The sequence below is a fragment of the Ovis canadensis genome, chromosome 23 (genome assembly GCF_042477335.2).
Source record: "Ovis canadensis isolate MfBH-ARS-UI-01 breed Bighorn chromosome 23, ARS-UI_OviCan_v2, whole genome shotgun sequence".
NCBI lineage: Eukaryota > Metazoa > Chordata > Mammalia > Artiodactyla > Bovidae > Ovis > Ovis canadensis.
In genome coordinates this window covers 46,165,793-46,187,404 of record NC_091267.1, presented here as the reverse complement: position 1 = coordinate 46,187,404, position 21,612 = coordinate 46,165,793, and the positions used below count along the sequence as shown (strand labels likewise).

At 43.3% G+C, this 21,612-nt stretch overlaps 1 protein-coding gene across 3 annotated transcripts in view; it reads left to right on the top strand.

Moving 5' to 3' along the window:
* The window catches only part of TTC39C (tetratricopeptide repeat domain 39C), a 100,811-nt gene extending 79,907 nt beyond the window's left edge, over nt 1-20,904 (top strand). For all 3 annotated transcript variants that reach the window (XM_069569007.1, XM_069569009.1, XM_069569008.1), the window contains 8 exons: nt 3,648-3,741; nt 6,844-6,951; nt 15,361-15,470; nt 16,518-16,641; nt 18,142-18,239; nt 18,584-18,688; nt 19,961-19,999; nt 20,515-20,904. In XM_069569007.1, coding sequence (XP_069425108.1) covers nt 3,648-3,741; nt 6,844-6,951; nt 15,361-15,470; nt 16,518-16,641; nt 18,142-18,239; nt 18,584-18,688; nt 19,961-19,999; nt 20,515-20,604 — 768 coding nt within the window. In that variant the 3' untranslated portion in view covers nt 20,605-20,904. The remainder of the gene's footprint in view (nt 1-3,647; nt 3,742-6,843; nt 6,952-15,360; nt 15,471-16,517; nt 16,642-18,141; nt 18,240-18,583; nt 18,689-19,960; nt 20,000-20,514) is intronic.
* Nucleotides 20,905-21,612: the final 708 nt, after the last annotated feature.

The window sequence follows — 21,612 nt, the reverse complement described above, 5'->3', positions numbered from 1 at the left end:
TTCCTTAATGAGTGATCAGACTAGAAGTGGAATTAATTTTGTAGCTATGCTTGCTCCTGGGATAATGCCGTCAAGCTCCATAAATGGCCTCGGTACTTTCCATTTCTATTTGGGTGCTTATAACACAAAGAGCCTGGAACTTTCTTCAGAGGTTAATTTTTATTTTATTGATTTACTTCTTTAGCTAGCTAGCCATGTCGGGTCTTAGTTGCCGCCCGTGGCATCTGACTAGGGATCGAACCTGGGCCCCCTGCATTGGGAGCTCGGAGTCTTAGCCACTGGACCACTGGGGAAATCCCCACAGTTTAATCTTTAAAGAGGTATGCTGCTCTGGTTTCCCAAGACGTTTCTAACAAATTACCATAAACTTCATGGCTTAAAATGACTGCAATTTTCTCTCTCACAATTCTGGAGGCTCGAAGTTCAAAGTCTCTGGGTGCAAATCAAGGCGGTGGGCAGTGCAGCCTTTGGAGGCTGTAGGGAAGCTCCATTCCTTGCCTTTTGCCTCTGGGGATCACGTAGATTCCTGGACTGAGGCCATATCACTCTGACCTCTGCCCCTGTGGTCCCAGTGCCACCACCTCTGCTTCCATCAGGCTTCCCTGGTGGCTCAGATGGTAAAGAATCTGCCTGCAATGCAAGAGACTCAGGTTCAATCCCTGGGTCAGGAAGATCCCCTGGAGAAGGAACCAGCAACCCACTCCAGTATTCTTGCCTGGGGAATCCCAAGGACAGAGGAGGGTGGTGGTCTCCAGTCCGTGGGGCTGTAGGAGTTGGACACAGCTTAGTGACTAAACTACCATCTACTTGCGTCCGCTCTGTTTCCCTCTTGTAGGGATTGTTGATTGTATTTAGTGCCCTCTGGATAATCCAGGAACTGGCCCTCTTCTCCAGATCCTTCATTGAATCACACCTGCATCTCTCTCCCTGAAGAATGCATGCTCTGGAGGCAGTTGGAGCAGAACTTACATACTAGTCAGTTGCTAGCCCCCGACCTTGGCCAAGCTACCTAACCTCTTTGCATTTCAGTTCCTTCATCTGAAAATGGAACTAATACACACCTATCTCGGACTCTTCAAAAGGGTTAAGAGAAATAATGTTGATTCAGCTATTACTTGGTTTCTTATTTTCTTGAGTTGACAGCTTAGTTTGGACTCATGTGTGTATCTCCGGAGCCCATTCCATCCCGGGCACAGTAGTTGTCTGATAAATGTTGACTGAGTAGTTTTCTGCCCTCTGAAGGGGAGTGTGGCATTGCACTGCCATCTGCTGGACCTCGGCTGGGGTCAGCTTGGTAGTGATGGGCCATCCCTGTGTGAGAGTTGAGAGCCATTAACTTGGGAAACTGGGGAGATCCATGCAAAGCAGAAACCCTAACACTGTGGTTTCTGTGTAAATGGGCTAAGTTGAGTGCATGTGTGATGCAGGGGAAAAACTTTTTTTATTAATTTATTTTTGGCTGTGCTGGGTCTTCATTGCTGGGTGGGCTTTCTCTATTGTGGCACGTGGGGGGCTACTCTCTAGTTGCACCGGCTTCTCACTGCTGTGACTTCTCTTGTTGCAGAGTACAGGCTCAGTAGTTGTGGTGCGTAGGTTGAGTTGCTCTGTTCAGTTGATCTGTGGGATCTTCCCAGACCAGGGATCAAACCTGTGTCTCCTGCATTGGCAGATGGATTCTTTACCGCTAGACCACCAGGAAGGTCCAGGAAGGAACAATTGATCCAGAAAGTTATAAATGGGCATAATGAGTGTCCAGATCTTCCCACACACACGCGCTTTTCTTAAGAGATTGATTTTTTACCTTTGGTATCTTGGCTTTGTGGGCTTCCCCAGTGGCTCAGCAGTAAAGAATCTGCCTGCAATGCAGGAGATGCACGTTCCATCCCTGGGTTGGGAAGATCCCCTGGAGGAGGAAATGGCAACCCACTCCAGGATTCTTGCCTGGAGAATCCTGTGGACAGAGGACCATGGCTGGCTACGGTCCTTTGGGTCTCAAAAGAGTCAGATACCACAGAGCAACTAAACACACGCATACGTAGACACACACACATCTTGGCCTTGTGCTCACAAATCGGTGTAAACGTCTCGCGGTTAGGGAAGGGAGCTCGATTCATTCCTGCGAGGGTCCCCTCGGCTCAGTGTTGAGCTCCTTGAGAACACAGGTTAGCGAGGCAGCGATGCGTGTGTTCTCTGCCTGCCTGCCGAGCACTTGCGGGGTGACACGGGATTGAGCGCTCAGCCTGAAGCCTGCTGCCAGCAGAGTGAAGGGTTACGGGGCATGAGCAGTTACTGGCCCAGCCGTGGCCTTGGTTCATGAGTCATTCGGCTCCTAGTGCTCCTGAGTCACAGCCTGTCCTGCACATCTCCTTGCTGACTCATCTGTGCCCTGTGTAGGGTCCGGGGGCCTCCTGCAGTGATCAGGCATCACATCACTGAGGAATGTGGTGGGGGCTGGGCTCGGGGAACCGACAGCCCCTCTTCTCAGACCCTTCATGCTTGCTGCTTGCAGGGAGAGGAGGCAGCTGGAGCACTGGGAAGGGAGTGCCCTGGGAGCAGCAAAGAGGGATGCACAGGACAGAGTGCTGAGTGCGGGGTGGAAGAGCATCGCGTCGCAGACACCCGCGGGAGGGAGAAAGGAACACTTCCGAGCGTGCATCAGGGCTTCGGGACATTGAGGATTCATATCACTATATTCTTAGTGATAGGTGATACTTAACGCCTGTCGTTGCCATATTTAGGGTTTAATCTACCTCCCTTTCATCCTGATGATGCCTTTTAGGTGCTCTCACCAGTTACTTATGGCCACAGATCAGCAGACTTTGAAAGAGATCTTTCGTGGAAGGAGAAACTAAATGTATTTAACCAGGAAAGAGCAGGATAGACATTTGAGAGTCTCTTGGGCTCTAGACAGTACTGGATGAACACAAAAGTAGGAAGAGAAATCTGGATCCTCAGTTTCTAAAGTGTCTGGAGAATAGAGGTGATGACCAGAAGCAATCTGACAATAGCACTGAGCTGTGGGGTTGAGAGTGAGGGGGTCCCAGAAGGGAGAGCGGCTGAGGCTGGACCTGGGGACTGGCTCCCGACAGTGCTGACTGCGAGTCTCTCTGGGCCCTGGGGGTATACACAGGAGGAGGACGTGCAGTCCCTCTCCTGCCGAAGTCACCTGTCCCAAGGATCAGCTCAGCTCATCACTGGACTCCACCAAGTTCTAGTGTACAGGTGCACAGAGAGCCCCAGTGGCAGGAGGGGTTGTGGGCCCAGCCCTCCCGGGGGGTCTTTCTGGCTGAACAGAAGAGGTACGCTAAGCTCGGTTCAGCTCACAACCATGGATGGGGCCATTTCCCCAGAAGTCTTCAGATCGTTCTCTTCTATACTGCTTAATCTGTTTAAAGTAACTAGAAGGGAAAAGACACTTTTGAATTTGGGGAAAAAACGCTTTTGTTGTTCAGTCGCTCAGTCACGTTAGACTCTTTACGACCCCATGGACTGCAGCACGCCAGGCTTCCCTATCCTTCACCGTCGCCTGGAGCTTGCTCAAACTCATGAACTTTGAGTCGGTGATGCTATCCAACCATCTCACCCTCTGTTGCAATGTTAATGATAGATCTTAAGCCAGTGACTCTGTTTTCATTTTTTTTCCGTAGTGTCAAATCAACAGTGCCTTGACTTCCTTCCATACTGCTCTGGAGCTTGCAGTAGACCAGAGGGAAATCCAGCATGTTTGTCTGTATGAAATTGGTAAGTGTTGAATGTCGGTCCAGTTGCCTGTCATGAAATAGTATATTAACACAGCAGTTTATGTCCAGCTTCTTGTCCTGCAAGTGTTAATGCATGCCTGTGCGCTCTTTCACTGGTAACGCTGTGCAGTTTGTGTCTTTGTGAAATGCTGGCTGCCTTTTGTAATAACAGTACTTTGTTACCATAGCAGAAGTAGCGATACTTATCTCCGTGAATTCTCATTACTTCTTTCCAATAATTTGTTCCTTTGACGATTTGACTCTAGGCTAATAGGCACAGTTGAATGAATAGAGTAAGAACCAATTTTGGGGAAAAAAAAAAACAAACCAATTTTGACTCTTTTATTGGACTGGATATTAAAATTCAGAACTGTTATCTCTTCCCTCCCACCAATGTGTACCTGAGAAGAAAAGTCCGGCTTAGAGATTGGGTGAATGGATTCCAAACCCAGTTAGCTCTTCTACCAACTAACTAGGAGACCTCGCCCTGCAGTAGCCCTTGGAACAGCTGTGTGGTTTAAATGAAAGTACCCGAATGAGCGTGAGGCAGGGTACCTGGCACACGTGTTAGCCACTTCCTCCTGCTTCTCCCCTCTCGGGAGATGCATTTATAGACAGACTCGGAGGCATTGTTTGCCCAAGATTTAGGTCCCCTCTCCCAAAGGGGGAGATCGCTCCCCCAAAGTTGTTGCTATAATTTTTTTTTTTTTGGCTGACTGCAGTAAAATATATTAGTGATTCCATAATCCTTGACTGTGACAGTGGCTTAATTATGCTGAGAAGCATAAACACAACTTTGGACTTGAAATAGCAGAAACACATTTTAGTAAGGGATTCATGCTTTTTAGAGATTGAGCCAAGACTTCAAGGTCACACTGTATATAGCTCATGTACAAGGAATGAAGGAGGGAGCAGAGACGGGAGAAAAGATGAGGTGGTGATGAGAACCAAAAGTTAAATTGAGACTCCAAAGGCTGTCGTCAGAGACACAAAAGAAGAGATGGAGGAAGCCTGGGGAGGCAGTTGTCACATGGCAGCATGGACCTTAAAGTGCCTGCTGCTTGCTTGCCTGCCAAAGATACATTTGTCTTCCTGAATCTTTTTTTTTTTTTTAAAGAAGAGTGCTAACTGATTGAGAACTGCCCAATAAACAGTATTACATTTTATAGGTCTGTGATAGCTTAGAAAGTGAAGATCAAATGTGATCCAGTGGGAAATACATTTTTCTGCAGTCTAACCTCTGCTGGGGGGCTTCCCTGGTGGCTCAGTGGTAAAGAACCCACCTGCCAATGCAGGAAATTTGAGTTTGATCCTGGGGTCAGGAAGCTTCCCTTGGAGAAGGAGATGACAACCCTTTCCAATATTCTTGTCTGGGAAATCCCCTGGACAGAAGAGCCTGGCGAACTACAGTCCATGGGGCCACAAAAGAGACATAACTTAGCAACTAAACAACAACAACCAACTTGCTGGAGCTCTGGTTTGTGGCCATAATGTGGAAGGGAATATGAGACACGGTAGTATAGAACTTGAACTGGCTTTGGTGACCTTTCATGTTTCTTGTTTAGGATACTCTTTTTTTCTTCTAGTTTCATGGAGATAGAGTTGACATGTAACATTGTAGTAAAGTGTCCAACATCAAGATCTGATACTGTATATATTGCAGACTGATCATGGTGGCCTTTTCTTGTGTGTGCACCACTTCTGGGTCTGTGGAGGGGCAGAATATTAGAGCTGAAGAAAGTTTAGAAATCATGGAACCCAGTGCTGGGGTCTTAGGGTTAACCTGGGGTGTGGGTGGAGGGCGGGAACAGCACAATCAGAACTCAGCCTCCTTATTTTGGTTTGGTGCTACCTCCCACCTCTACTTTTGCACTGAATCCAAGTCTTACCCTGAAGTCTATTTTAGGATGGAAATAACTAGCCCCAGGTTTTACTCTAAAATACGTCAACTTCATATCATATCCCGTGGAGTTTGACACTGAATTTCCTGGAAGTGTGGCTTCCCCTCATCCCTGTAGGGTGTCAGGTGACGTGACTTCTTCGTGGAGTGGATAACAGAATTTGTTAGGCAGATTGCAGAAAGGAGAGCGCGATGGCCTTTGATCCTCAGCCCTTCCCTCTTCTAAGCCGTGTGACCCTGAGCAAGTCACGAAGCCTCTTTATGCCTTAGCCTTTCTCCTTGGTCAGGCGTGGCACCATCAGCCACCTTTCCAAGACTGCACTGGGGTTAGAGAGAATTACATCAGGTCCCTGGCACACACAGGGCTGGCTCTGTGATGGGGAGCTGCTGTTACTAACAACAGAAGATAAAACTCCTTATATCCTTGCTGCTGTTGCTTCTCCCCACCCCTACCTACCCCCAGGATGCCAGCCTAAGGATGTTTTGCTCTGAGAGAGCTGGGTCCTTTCTCTGCCCCCCAGAGGGAGAGTGGCAAATACTTAATGTCTCACTGGCTCGCTCTCTACTCCTCTGAGCAGTTTGCTAATTACCAGTGATCGTGAACGCGCTGGTGAGTATGTGAGACTTCCGAGGTGGTCACAGTGTTATATAATCTAGTAGTCTCTTTTTCTCTGCCTGTTCTTGGGAGAGAAGCACTGCTGTGCTTAGGTTTATTGCACAACTGGAGACAAATTAGACCATTTTCCTCAAAATCTTTATACCTTTCCCTTCTATACTGCCTCACCGGTTGTGAAATCAGAGATGCTGTGTCTTCCTCAAAGCATCCCACTGAAAATGTTTAAGAAGAAAAAGAGAATTATGAAGTTCTCAGGTGGTTTACATGGAACACTTGCAGAGGAAGTCAGCAGGATGAGAGATGTGTAACCTACAGATGGGCTGAAAAGCCTGTTATTTTGCTGTTCAGTCGCTAAGTCGTGTCCAACTCTTGCAATCCCATGGACTGTAGCTCACCAGGCTCCTCTGTTCATGGGATTTTTGAGGCAAGAACACTGGAGTGGGTTGCCACGTCCTTCTCCAAGGGATCTTCCTGATCCAGGTATCGAACCTGTGTCTCCTTCATTGTCAGGCGAATTCTTTACCACTGAGCCACCAGGGAAGCCTGTGTTACTTTAGGATCCTTTTCTAAAAACGTCTGTTTCACAGGTTGGTGCAGCATGATAGAGCTGAATTTCAAGGACGCGTTCGATTCCTTTGAGAGGCTAAAAAATGAGTCCCGGTGGTCCCAGTGCTACTACGCCTACCTAACTGCAGGTGAGTGGATCCCGGGACACGTGGTCACAGCACGCCCTCCTCTGTCTCAGACTAGCGCCTTCTTGCTGTTGGATGGAGAGCGACGGGCAGAGGGTGCGGAAGAGTGTTCTTGACAGTTTCCCACAGCACGTGTTGTTGTTTCTGTTTAGTCGCTGAGTTGTGTCTGACTCTTTGAGAACCCATGGGCTCCAGTAGCCAGGCTCCTCTGTCCTCCACCATCTCCCGGGGCTTCCTCAAACTCACGTCCATTGAGTGGGTAATGCCATTGGACCATCGTGTCCTCCGTTGTCCCCTTGTCCTCCTGCCCTCAATCTTTCCCGGCACTGGGATTTTTTCCAGTGAATCAGATCTTCAGATCAGGTAGCTAAAGAACTGTTTTGGACTGCAAGTAAATACCAGCTGAATACAGCTCCCACCCACCCAGTGGAACATTGGGAACTTCGGCGCTGCACGCCCTGCCCCTTCCAGTGCCCCCCCAGGGCTGGGTCCATCACATGCTGGTCCTGGACATGCCTGTTATGACATTCTCGTTTTCATACACTTTGTCCTAAACAGCCTCAACTTACCCTCGCCCTTCTCCTTTTTTTCCTCAAATCTATTGTTCGTTTATCAGGCGCTTAAAGAATTTTACAGCATTGAACACGTCTTTTAAATCGTGTTCATATCTTTGTTTGCATTGTTAGTGCCCTCGTTTTGAGCTGCACAGGTTTTGAGTAGTCTGTTCCAGCATTGTTTTGCCTCTTAACCCTGTTATAATTAGTGTGATTTTGCAGAGCACAAGGTGTTTAAACATTGCATGTCATTATGGCAGAAACAACTTACACTTTCTGACAGGCGTATCAGTGTACGTTGCCTTTTCCCCTGTCATGAACAGATAGGTAAAGACATGCTGCCACCTGGTGGACAGAACAGCTCTCTGTGCCCTGAGCCCCATGAATTGCCTGTGTGATGCAGAAGGGTTTAGGTAGGGATTGAAGAGACCCAGGGAGTGTACTTCTCCTGCCTCTAGCAATGAGCTTTCCTTACACACCCACAGAAGCGATTCTTTTACTTAAAATTTAAAACTGATCCAAGCATTATTTTAAATATATTCTTATTTCTCTGAAGGTTTGCATTTAACAGAACATCTCCTGTCATTCCATCCCTGCAACTGGTCTCTTTAAAATGGGAAAAGAATTAACAGTGACCCGTGTGTATATCCAGAATGTTCTGGAACTGCAGTCCATTAGCAATCAGGATGGAAGCCCTTACACCCGCAGGCCTTCCTATAGACCCCACAGGGTGTTAATCCATTTTCATCTGGCTCTTATTGTTGATGTTTGAGTAGGAATATTTTCAGTATGCTGCTAGGATACTTTAAGGGTTGGTTTACAGAACTCAGAGGCATCTCAGATGAAAATTGCAGCTGTTTATTGAGTGGGCTTGGTGTGCCCTGCACGGTGATGAACCAAAACAGAGAGGCTGCTGTCGCTGTGGGGTGATAGGATCAGGTAGTCAGTGTGGGCAGGTATTTATTTATTTGTTTTATTTTAATTGGAGGATAATTGCTTTACTATATTGTGTTGGTTTCCGCCATACATCAACATGAATCAGCCACAGGTGTACATATGTCCCCTCCCTCTTGAGCTTTCCACCCCTTCCCACCTCTCTAGGTTGCCACACAGCACCTGATTGGAGCTCCCTGCATAATACAGCACTTTCCCACTGGCTGCCTGTTTCACATGTGGTCCTTGTGTTTCCATGATACTGTCCCCATTCGTCTCACCCTCTCACACATTGTGTCCACAAGTCTGTCTCCATGTCTGCGTCTCCACTGCTTGATGAATGGATAAAGCTGTGGTATATATATATACACAATAGGATATTCCTTAGCCATAAAAATGAACACATTTGAGTCAGTCCTAATGAGGTGGATGAACCTAGAGCCTGTTACACAGAGTGAAGTGAGTGAGAAAGAAAAAAACAAGTATCATATATTAACGCATATAGATGGAATCTAGAAAGGTGATACTGATGAGCTATGCATTTTTTTTTAAATCTTTGTGGAGCATAGAGCATGAAGAAATAAATGTACAGTGTGGCTCTATAGAGGAGCATTTATTCTCACTGAAAATCCCAGGATCACATCGGTTGTAGGAGATGGCAAAGCATGAAAGACTCCAGTCTCCACCTCTCCACAGGGGTTTCGTGAAGATGATGTGTGAAGAGCTTCACATAAAGAGGGCTCGGCGCCGTAGAGCTCTCAGTGCAGACTCCTTGCAGGAGCTGTTATCTGAGTTGGCTTGAAGGACTGGTATGCGTTACAGGCAGCGCCTGAGAAGATGGGCATTACAGGACTGGAAGCACTGCCACTGGGGACTTAGTTCCTTGTTGTTGTTGTTTTAAATCATTTTTCTTTTTTTCTCTATTTCTCTACTCTTGGCAGATTTCAATTTACAATACAGTATTATCGTCTGTAGTCACCATGTTGTTATACATTAGATCTTCAAACCTTGTTTATCTTATAGCTGAGAGGTTTCTTTAAATTATGGTTCAGTTCAGTTCAGTCGCTCAGTCGTGTCCGACTCTTTGCGACCCCATGAATCGCAGCACGCCAGGCCTCCCTGTCCATCACCAACTCCTGGAGTTCACTCAGACTCAGGTCCATCGAGTCCGTGATGCCACCCAGCCATCTCATCCTGGGTCGTCCCCTTCTCCTCCTGCCCCCAACCCCTCCCAGCATCAGAGTCTTTTCCACTGAGTCAGCTCTTCTCATGAGGTGGCCAAAGTACTGGAGCTTCAGCTTTAGCATCATTCCTTCCAAAGAAATCCCAGGGTTGATCTCCTTCAGAACGGACTGGTTGGATCTCCTTGCAGTCCAAGGGACCCTCAAGAGTCATCTCCAACACGACAGTTCAAACGCATCAATTCTTCGGTGCTCAGCCTTCTTCACAGTTCAACTCTCACATCCATACATGACCACAGGAAAAACCATAGCCTTGACTAGATGGACCTTAGTCGGCAAAGTAATGTCTCTGCTCTTGAATATACTATCTAGGTTGGTCATAACTTTTCTTCCAAGGAATAAGCGTCTTTTAATTTCATGGCTGCAGTCACCATCTGCAGTGATTTTGGAGCCCAAAAAAATAAAGTCTGACACTGTTCTACTGTTTCCCCATCTATTTCCCATGAAGTGATGGGACCAGATGCCATGATCTTCGTTTTCTGAATGTTGAGCTTTAAGCCAACTTTTTCACTCTCCTCTTTCACTTTCATTAAGAGGCTTTTTAGTTCCTCTTCCCTTTCTGCCATAAGGGTGGTGTCATCTGCATATCTGAGGTTATTGATATTTCTCCCGGCACTCTTGATTCCAGCTTGTGTTTCTTTCAGTCCAGCATTTCTCATGATGTACTCTGCATAGAAGTTAAATAAGCAGGGTGACAATATACAGCCTTGACGTACTCCTTTTCCTATTTGGAACCAGTCTGTTGTTCCATGTCCAGTTCTAACTGTTACTTCCTGACCTGCATAGAGATTTCTCAAGAGGCAGGCCAGGTGGTCTGGTATTCCCATCTCTTTCAGAATTTTCCACAGTTTATTGTGATCCACACAGTCAAAGGCTTTGGCATAGTCAGTAAACCATAGATGTTTTTCTGGAACTCTCTTGCTTTTTCCATGATCCAGCGGATGTTGGCAATTTGATCTCTGGTTCCTCTGCCTTTTCTAAAACCAGCTTGAACATCAGGGAGTTCACGGTTCACATATTGCTGAAGCCTGGCTTGGAGAATTTTGAGCATTACTTTACTAGCGTGTGAGATGAGTGCAATTGTGTGGTAGTTTGAGCATTCTTTGGCATTGCCTTTCTTTGGGATTGGAATGAAAACTGCCCTTTTCCAGTCCTGTGGCCACTGCTGAGTTTTCCAAACTTGCTGGCATATTGAGGGCAGCACTTTCACAGTATCATCATTCAGGATTTGAAACAGCTCAACTGGAATTCTGTCACCTCCACTAGCTTTGTTCATAGTGAAGCTTTCTAAGGCCCACTTGACTTCACATTCCAAGATGTCTGGCTCTAGATTAGTGATCACATCATCATAATTATCTGGGTCATGAAGATCTTTTTTGTACAATTCTTCCATGTATTCTTGCCACCCCTTCTTAATATCTTCTGCTTCTGTTAGGTCCAGAACATTTCTGTCCTTTATTGAGCCCATCTTTGCATGAAATGTTCCCTTGGTATCTCTAATTTTCTTGAAGAGATCTCTAGTCTTTCCCATTCTGTTGTTTTCCTCTGTTTCTTTGCATTGATCACTGAAGAAGGCTTTCTTATCTCCTTGCTATTCTTTGGAACTGTACATTCAGATGCTTATATCTTTCCTTTTCTCCTTGGCTTTTCACTTCTCTTCTTTTCACAGCTATTTGTAAGGCCTCCCCAGACAGCCATTTTGCTTGTTTGCATTTCTTTTCCATGGGGATGGTCTTCATCCCTGTCTCCTGTACAGTGTCACAAACCTCATTCCATAGTTCATCAGGCACTCTATCTATCAGATCTAGTCCCTTAAATCTGTTCCTCACTTCCACTGTATAACCATAAGGGATTTGATTTAGGTCATACCTGAATGGTCTAGCAGTTTTCCCTACTTTGTTCAATTTACGTCTGAATTTGGTAATAAGGAGTTCATGATCTGAGCCACAGTCAGCTCCTGGTCGTCTTTTTGTTGACTGTATAGAGCTTCTCCATCTTTGGCTGAAAAGAATATAATCAATCTGATTTCGGTGTTGACCATCTGGTGATGTCCATGTGTAGAGTCTTCTCTTGTGTTGTTGGAAGAGGGTGTTTGCTGTGACTAGTGCATTTTCTTGGCAAAACTCTGTTAGCCTTTGCCCTGCTTCATTCTGTACTCCAAGGCCAAATTTGCCTGTTACTCCAGGTGTTTCTTGACTTCCTACTTTTGCATTCCAGTCCCCTATAATGAAAAGGACATCTTTTTTTGGTGTTAGTTCTAAAAGATCTTGTAGGTCTTCATAAAACCGTTCAACTTCAGTTTCTTCAGCGTTACTGGTTGGGGCATAGACATGGATAACTGTGATATTGAATGGTTTGCCTTGGAGACGAACAGAGATCATTCTGTCGTTTTTGAGATTGCATCCAAGTACTGCATTTCGGACTCTCTTGTTGACCATGATGGCTACTCCATTTCTTCTGAGGGATTCCTGCCCGCAGTAGTAGATGTAGCGGTCATCTGAGTTAAATTCACCCATTCCAGTCCATTTTAGTTCGCTGATTCCTAGAATGTTGACATTCACCCTTGCCATACATAATGTAAAATCTACTTTAACCATTAAAAAAAATTTTTTTTTGGCTACACTGGACAGCTTGCAGAATCTTATTTCCCCAGGCCTCTGAAGGTGAAAGCCCAGAATCCTAACTACTGGACCGCCAGGGAATTCCCTGTTTTAACCATTTTTAAGTGTGTGGTTCAGTGGCGTTAAGTTCTTTGATAGCCATCACCACTGCCCAACTTTCTTTTTGAAAAGTGAAACTCTATGATCTTTATTTATTTTGTGTGTGTGTTTGTGTAGCAGTTTTATTAAAGTGAAAAAGGGACAGAGAAATCTTCTGACACAGACATCAGAAGGGGGATGGAGAGTGCCCCACTGCTAGTTTTGATCAAAGCCTTATATACTTTTACCAGACCCATCCCCACAACATACTTCTTAAGGTAACAAGACTAGTTGGAAGGTTCTTGTTAAGGAGAAACATGTCCTCAAGCAAGATACATCGTTACATTGACTAAGACAAACCAATGTGGAAAAAAGTGCTTGTCCTTTTCGCCTTCTTGAGGACTCCAGACCTCTATCCCCTTCCCAAAGCCCCAGACCCCTTTCTCCTCCTCGGGGACTTGGGACTTCTTATCAGCCTACCTAGGAATTGACTCTCTCATTCCCCTCTTTTCTTTTAGGCGTGGAACTCTATGATCTTTCAACAAGAACTACGCACCCCCCGCCACACACCTCCCCCCCCCCCGCACCCATGCCAACCCCTAATAAACTCTGCTCCTTCTGTCTGTATGAATTTGACTATTCTAGGTTCCTTAAGCAGGTAGCCTCAACAGTATCTGTTGATTGAATCTGGCTTATTTCACTTAACATAGTGTCCTCAAGGTTCATCCATCGCGTTCTATGTGTCAGGATTGCATTCATTTTGAAGGCTGAATAATATTCCATCGTGTGTACAGGCCACGTTTTGTTTATTTGTTCATTGTCCGTGGACACTGGTGGTGTTCCCACCCTTTGGCTGTCGTGAATGATGCTGCTGGGAATGTGGTTCTTTTTGAAACCCTGGTTTCCGTGCCATTTAGTACATTACCCGAAGTGTAATGTAGGAAGTGGGATGGCTGGACCATATCCTTGTACTATTCTTGCAAATTTTCTATGAGTTTGAAATTACATCAAAATAAGTTACCCCAAAAGATTAGAATATCTCTTTAAGGGCTTCCCTGGTGGCTCATTGGTAAAGAATCCACCTGCCAGTGGGGGAGACGTTAAGTTTAATCCCTGGTCCAGAAAGATCCCCTGGAAAAGGAAATGACAGCCCACCCCACTGTTCTTGCCTGGAAACCCCGTGGACAGAGGAGCCTGATGGGCTACAGTCCATAGGGTCGCAAAAGAATCGGACACGACTGAGCGACTAATGACAACAATAAAGCTTAGTCCTTATGGACGGGCCAAGCATCCTAAGTCTGTGTAGGTCTCAGACTTAGGATAAATCAGAGATGCTCATGCTTTCTAATATCTGCATCCTTTGAGACAACTGTCTGTAACTTATGAAAAGGAAGTGGTATATATATGCTTTAGGATCTGAGGTACTAGTGTTATAGACCTGCAAAGGTGATTCAGATCCTGATATTGTTGATGTTTATGACTCTCTTGTGTGCCCACATTTGCTCATTCCTTTTTAGAAAATTATATGACTATATAATAATATTATCAGTTATGTAAGGAAACCCCAAGCTAGGGGCAGCAGAAATTACTCTTTTTCACTGATTTACTGTGTGACCTCAGGCAAGTCTTTTAACTTTCCTGGGTCTCTAATACGATCGAATTGTTTTACAAAACAATCACCGACCTTCCTTCTGGTTTTGAAATGTTGTAACACAACAGATGAGGTCATTTTGGATGGGTTCAGACCCCACATTGGGACCAGTACTGCTTCCAAAACTGAGAATAGGATTATCTCTCCCTTTTCATAGTCAGGCTAATCCCAGTGATTCCCAGTAGAAATCTTCTGCCTTTCCCATCACCTTGATATCCTCAGCTTTCTCCAGGCCTTGCTGCTTATGTTTCTTTGACCTTCCAGTAGCTGCTCATCCTCTGACATGCCACAGCCCTGTGCCTGGCTTGACCAAGCCCCAAAATGTGAGAATGGGACCATCTAGTTTTAGGATTGCTCAAATAAAGAAGGAATAACTAGCAAATCAATGGGCATTCCAAGTGGGGATTGAAAAACAGTATGTGCCAAAGACAAAATCAAGAAATTAACAGAAAGGAATTCAGTGTCATAGGAGTTGCAAAGAGGATGACAAAGAGTGGTTGGTAAAGTCAGATGGAGGAGGTGGGACTGCAGCCTGGTATGAAGTTTGGAGAAGGGAGAGAGCAGGTGAAGCAGAGGCAGTGTGATTTGAGTCTTTGCCTGGGGCTCGGGGTAGATGAAGATCAAAGTCTTAGCCCCCTCCAAGGCTCAGCTTGGCTGCATTGTTCCTTAGAGCTGTCCGACCACTCCAAAGAGGAACCATCCCTTCCCTCGTTGAGCTTTTTGAAAGTAACTTTGATGCCTGGACTCCCAAGGTGCTCTTCCCTGCGTCCATTGTAGCTCTGGAATTGTGGGTGATCTCTCTCCAGCTGAAATTCAAGTTTCTTCTGGCTGTAAGCACGTGTACTACTTCTTCACATCCTTGATGGTGGCTGTAGGTAGTAGGTGCCCAATGAACATACCCGTGACTACTTCATGACAGTGAAGGACTGTCATATACAGGACTACTTCATGACTTTCTTTCCAGGCACAGGGATGTCCCTCTACCAGTGTGAAGCTTTCACAGTCCTCCCAGTTCTTGCCTAGTTTTCATTTTTCTTCCACTTTCCAAGTGTGTGAGCTCTAATGGGACTGTGCTCCGTGACAATATCTACGACGATAGTTTCCCCAACATGTTCCTGTAAAGTTCAGGGAACCTAGCAGCAGGGAAATAATTATTGAATCAGTGGAATGAGGATCAGCAGGTTGGTGTAGTCCCACATGTAACAGTCTTTACAAATATCTCCTCCCATTTTCTCCTTTGGTAATAACCTTTTCCAAGCGTCATCGACCTGGGTATCCCTTAGTGGTATTTTCCCCCTAAATACTTTAAAGATTATGACGATGGTTTCTTACAGTTTGTCAGGGAGCCACCGGTGATGTGGACGGGGCACAGATTGTCTTTAAAGAAGTTCAGAAGCTCTTCAAAAGGAAAAACAATCAGATTGAACAGTTTTCTGTGAAAAAGGTTTGTTGGAACTTGTTGATCTGGTGTGTCATTTATAATGGATATTTCTAACCATGGTCACCTTGGACAGCAAATGGAAATCCTAGGAAATTAGGGAATCCTGTGCAAAGCTGATCTCCTTGCTGAGCAAGTAGCTCACGACTGTGAGAGAATATTCTGGAGTGTCATCCTGCTCCGAATGCAAAGTGCTGGTTGGTTGCAAATAATTAAAGCTATTGTTTGCTATTGTTTCTTTGAATGAAAAGAGACATTACTGACCCTATGGAGCTCGTGAGGCCCTGGAGAGGGAGTGCATATATCTGAAGGGTGAGGTAGCCTCAGAGGAGTACAGATCAGCAGAACCTGGGCAAGAGATACAGACTCTGGGTTCTCATCTAGTGAAACTGCCACATTGGGTGATGAATAAAAAGCAAGAGCATGCATCAAATTGACCAGCAGAAAGGCCCAGGGCTATAGTGAGAAAGGCCCTCATATATTTCTGTACTTTTTTAAGAATACAGTTTAGCTGAATTATAGTAGGTTATAGGACAACTTGTCATATCCTGAATTCTGCATGTTTTTAGTTGGACGTTTTTATTGAATGAACATTTAGTGGTTTAGTTGAGTATAAACTGGGTTGTAATGGGGAATGCCCCCAAGAGGACTGGGACTAATTAGAACACTAAAAAGTCAATAAAACCATAACTAAAAGGCCTCTAGTATTACAGCCTTCATATAAACCCATTGAGTTAATATCTGTCACCCAGCTTTTATAAATTTCTTTGACTCAAACCAAAATGAATCTGGTTTCATCCTGCAATTTTTAAAATATGTCCTGGATCTCGACAGTAGATTGAATTGAATAATGAGAGAAAGGCATATCTACCAATATAACAAAAATAAGAAAGCAAAATTCAGAGAGAAATTTTCATTTTTAGCTTTCTTTGTGGGAGGGGATTTTTCATATCAAATATGAACCATGCATTTTTTTTAATGTCTCTGAAGTATTTGTTTTTTTAGTTTGTTTGTTTGTTTTAAATGTAGCCTAATCATTCTAACTGCTTGCAGGCAGAGAGATTTCGGAAACAAACCCCAACCAGAGCACTCTGCGTGCTGGCATCCATCGAAGTGTTGTACTTGTGGAAAGCCCTCCCCAACTGCTCCCCACCGAACCTACAGAGGATGAGTCAAGGTAAAAAAGAAAGTACACACAGCAGCCTGTTCCTTCAGTGTCTCACTCATCTGCTCTGACTCAGAGTACAAATCTGTCACTCTCTGGGACCGATGGCCTAGTGGTTAAGAAAATTCCATCACTTAGGTATTAGGGATAGAAAGCCCTGGAAGGGACAGATTCAGGAGTGTGTGGTGATGCTCTCTGATCATCGGGGTTATTAATCTTTTGGAAATGTCATCTTAGGTATATGCTGCCCTTCTCCAGAATTGATTTTGTATTAATATTTTGGACTCAGATTTATCGGATTGTTCTGCAGTGACACTAGTTTGTGATCAAATATAGCATTTTCCATTGAATTCCAGTGGAATTAGGCTAGTCTGGGTCTTTGTTGCTGCATGCAGGCATTTCTCTAGATGGGGCAAGAGTAGGGGCTGCCGTTCATTGCAGGGTGCGGGCTTCTCATTGCAGCAGCATTTTTGTTGTTGTTTCGGAGCACAGGCTCTAGGGTGCAGGGGCTTCAGTAGTTGCAGCACGTGGGCTCAGTAGTGGCAGCTCCCGGGCTCTAGAGCACAGGCTCAGTAGTTGTGGCAAACGGGCTTAGTTGCTCCACGGCAGGTGGGATCTTCCCAGACTAGGGATCGAACCCATGTCTCCTGCATTGGTAAATGGGTTCTTTACCCCTGAGCTACCAGGGAAGCCCCTGAGTCCCATGCTTTTATCATCAGACTTAGATGTCTTTTGCTTATTAAGAAAAAAAACAGGTTTCCTCTCAAAGGTCAAAAAGTTTGTCAGTATTGATATTCCAGAGCAGAGTAATACATCTCCAAAAGAAGTTGTACACTGAGGCCTTGTATTTAGAGTAGGCATGTAACCCTCCCAAGGAGATTGAAAAGTGAAAGAAGGTGAAGTTGCTCCGTCGTGTCCGACTCTTTGCGACCCCATGGATTGCAGCCTAAGAGGCTCCTCTATCTATGGGATTTTCCAGGCGAGAATACTAGAGTGGGTTGGCGTTTCCTTCTCCAGGAGATCTTCCCGACCCGGGGATCAAACCCGAGTTGATCCCACATTGTAGGCAGACGCTTTACTATCTGAGCCACCAGAGAACCCAAGGAGATTACTTGAAAGGAAATAAAATCGTTTTCGGATGCGCAAGTTCTGCTCTGTTATTTAAAAAGATTCATAATTTAAAACCCATTCCTGATTGTTGATGCAAGTCTGGAATGTCTACCAATGTCTAACTCAAAGGAACAGTGAAGAATCCTACGGACTATGTTCTTTTGAATGCACAAGTGTAGGCTATGTATTTAGAGATAATTCAAACACACATGCAAATATAAAATATAATTGGCAGGCACAAGAAAGATTATCACTTTCTTGGACTAAGGAGACTCACTAATGGATGAGGAAGGGGAACCTTCTCAGTTTGAACTCAGTAAGTTGCTAAGCAATGAGATTCTTAACTCCTGATGATACTAAAGTGAATGTATTCCCTTCTTGCTGTCTTTACTTCTCTTTAAGCTTGCCATGGAGTAGATGATTCATCTGTCGTTGGATTAAAGTATTTGCTTCTTGGTGCCATACACAAATGTCTAGGGAACTCGGAAGATGCTGTTCAGGTAAACTGTTCATGTGGTGTCATAGCTAAGGAAACTGAACTATGAAAAGCTACATATAGGCTTGTGAATGAGAAAAAGGAAAAAGCGTTGCACAAAGCCAGTCTCCCGTCACAGCATGAATTTCATCCACTTCATTAGATGAAGGTCATCCTCTCAGATGCCAGAAGTTGGTGATGGTTCATGTTCGTTTTTAATGTGACTTCAGAGCCTTTGAATATTTCTTCACCTATGGGCTCCTTTTCTGACAGTATCTGTTTATCAAAGATGACAATCTTAATTGGTGGAGGAGGAAGTGAGGAGGCAGTTTTGTTAGTTCATTCCAATAACATCTGTATTACTTTCAGTTCTTCCAGAGAGCTGTCAAAGATGAGTTGTGTCGTCAGAATAACTTATACGTTCAGCCATATGCTTGCTATGAACTTGGCTGTCTTCTATTAGACAAACCAGAGGTAAGATCTTGCCTATTTTCTTAAATAGTGTTCATCAGCAAAACTGTGGAAGTGAACAGGCACAAAACATCCTTCATTTAAAACAAGTTGGGGTTTTTTTTGTTGTTTTGTTTTCCTTGATTTCACATGGGATGAATCCAAGAAGCTACTAATCCTGTATCACTGAGTTGAAGGACGTAATCTATTCCCTGGAGTTACAATGATAAACATAGCTTTTGGAACAAAAATTCATTTGAGGCAGAATCATTCTTTTTTTTTTAGAGTTATAATATGATTATAATATAATCATTATAATATGATGTAATGTGGTTTATTCAGATGAATACAGAATTACATTGTGATCCCAGTGCTATCATTTATTTTTAGTGTATGATACCAATTAAGTTACTTAACCATATACTTTGTTCCTAATCTATAAAACAGGATAAAAAATACCTGCCTTTCCAATTTAATAAAGACTGTAGTGAGAATAAATGAGGATGATGTGTAGGATTACTTAAAATTTTTTAGAATACCTTTTAAATTTGATGGATTATTAAGATGTATATTTAAGCACAATGGTGCAGTTTTTAAAAAACAGAATTTTAACAGTGCTGGATTTGCTTAATACCTTCTTTTAGAAGCTCAGTTATTGACTATATAAAATTCTAAGTTTCAATAAATTCAAGTCAGCTTTCAAATATATGGATTTTTTAAAAAGTTGAGCTAAATCAACAGAAATATTCTAGCCTAATCCTTAAATATGTCATCTGATAAGTCTTGTCATTTGAAATTCTAATTTTACCAAAAGAGAAAATGCAGTTCTTATGAATTTTGGTAGAAATTTCTAACGCCATATTCTTTAAGATAATTTTTACTCTTAATGCAACCTAAAATACATATACATAAAATACAACAAGTATGATTTATCTCTTGAACAATGAAGCTGATTGTTCTCAATTAGTATTGCCTTCAAAAAGAGATCTAGCTTACTGACTTCCAATAAACTTAAATTATCAAATTTAGATTGTTTAGTAGGGTCTTAAACTATTTTAACTCTTTTAGTTGTTTATAGAATAATAGTTAAAATTATGAAAAATTATCAAGTAATTCCTTGATGTAAACATCATTATATTAAAGAAAAATTGAGTCATTATGCTTGAATGAGCAGTTGACTCCCCTCTAGGTCACCATGAATTGTTGGAATTAACAAATCTTCTATTATAACAATTTCTGCTTGAGTATATATAAACATAGGTGTTAAGAGATAATGTGTTTTTCTTATATTCATAGACTGTAGGAAGAGGCAGAACTCTCCTTCTTCAAGCAAAGGTAAAAATGCCCCAAAATCCCCAATCTCTCTTTTTCCAGTGACCTTGTCCTCTGTGTGTACTCTTGAGCCTGAATTGAAGAGGTTTTGTGAAAAGATTGTCCTGGTTGATAATATTTCTGGAGGGGGAAGTCATAACTGAATCAGTGAGCAGTTGATTTTTAAGTAAAATTACACAAAAAATTCCTATGAAATTGCTCATCATGCTTTATAGAAACTCTTCTTGTTTGAGTGGGAAAATAACTTGATTTCACAACTGTGTTTGTGAGTTGAGAAGTTTAGCAGCAACTTCAAATAACATAAGGGAAATTTTCCAAAGACAGCATTTAATAATATTCAGTTGACATTTTAAAAACAGACAAGAATTTGAAGTTTGGGGAATTAAAAAAAAAAAGTGAATGTGCAGCCGTTATTAGGAGCATAAGGAGTTTTACTGTGGGAAGCACAAGGTGCAGTGTGGTTAATACTGTAGGCGCACCGACAGCTTAGCTAATAGTCTCTCTCTCTGGTCTTGCAGGAGGATTTCTCTGGCTACGACTTTGAAAACAGGTTGCATGTCCGCATTCATGCTGCTCTGGCCTCAGTGAGGGAACTGGTCCCTCAGTGACAGACCCCGAGTTCCTGCTGTGTCCCTCCCCAACACAGGTTCTGCACTTTAAAAGCAGAGCACACCGCTCTTACGAAGATCAGCTTTTCTTCCGAAAACCATCTGGGCCCAGGACACGTTTCCTCAGTTAGGCTGATGTATTAAAGATCTCCTCTTTTAAACACATAGCTTAAAAAAGAAAAATGATGATGATGGTAGTAATAATAACTAACCACCTGGGGAGAGGGTTAAGTGACCTTGTTCAAACATTTTAGTTTTGTGATTTATTATTTTTAAAATAAAAGTAAACTAAATATTCAACCTGCGATCTTGTAGGAATGCCTACCTGAAGCACACATCTGACTGGGTGACACAACGTACCTATAAAATTATTAACAGTATCACAACATAGTATTTATATTGTGTTTTGAAAAAATAGCAGTGCTTTCCAGTTTTACTTTATCCTCAAACTATTCCTGTGAATAATAGCACAGATATTCTAATCTCCATTGTCCAGAAAATGAGCCTCAGGCACAAAAAAGCAAATTGAATTATTCCAATTAATTATTCCTCTTATTATAGAGTCTTGAATAGAATGCAGGTCTCCTGACCACAGACCAAATAATTTTTATTGTAAAAACAAATATAACCCAGAATTCCAAGTTTTCCTTATTAAAAAAAAATACTTCTCAGCTGAAGTTGCGTCATCAAAATATTTATCTCCAGATTGTCTACAAAAATGTTTCAAAGGACAAACATTTTTTTCCCTTTGAAAGCTGACATGAAAGCAAATAGAAGATAGTTTTACAGGCCAAAGTATAGCTGTTTTGCGAATGTATTAGAAGACCTAGACTACAGACAAGATTAGTAACACCTACATTATAGGTGTTTCCCATCCTTTGTTATTAATTGTCTAATTTCCAAGTTTTGGAACTTTTTCAGCAAATTGCATGAAAAGGCTGTTCTTGAAAGCACACAGATTTTTTTTGCCTCAAAGTATTTGCTGGTGAAGGATTTGCTGGGCTGTCT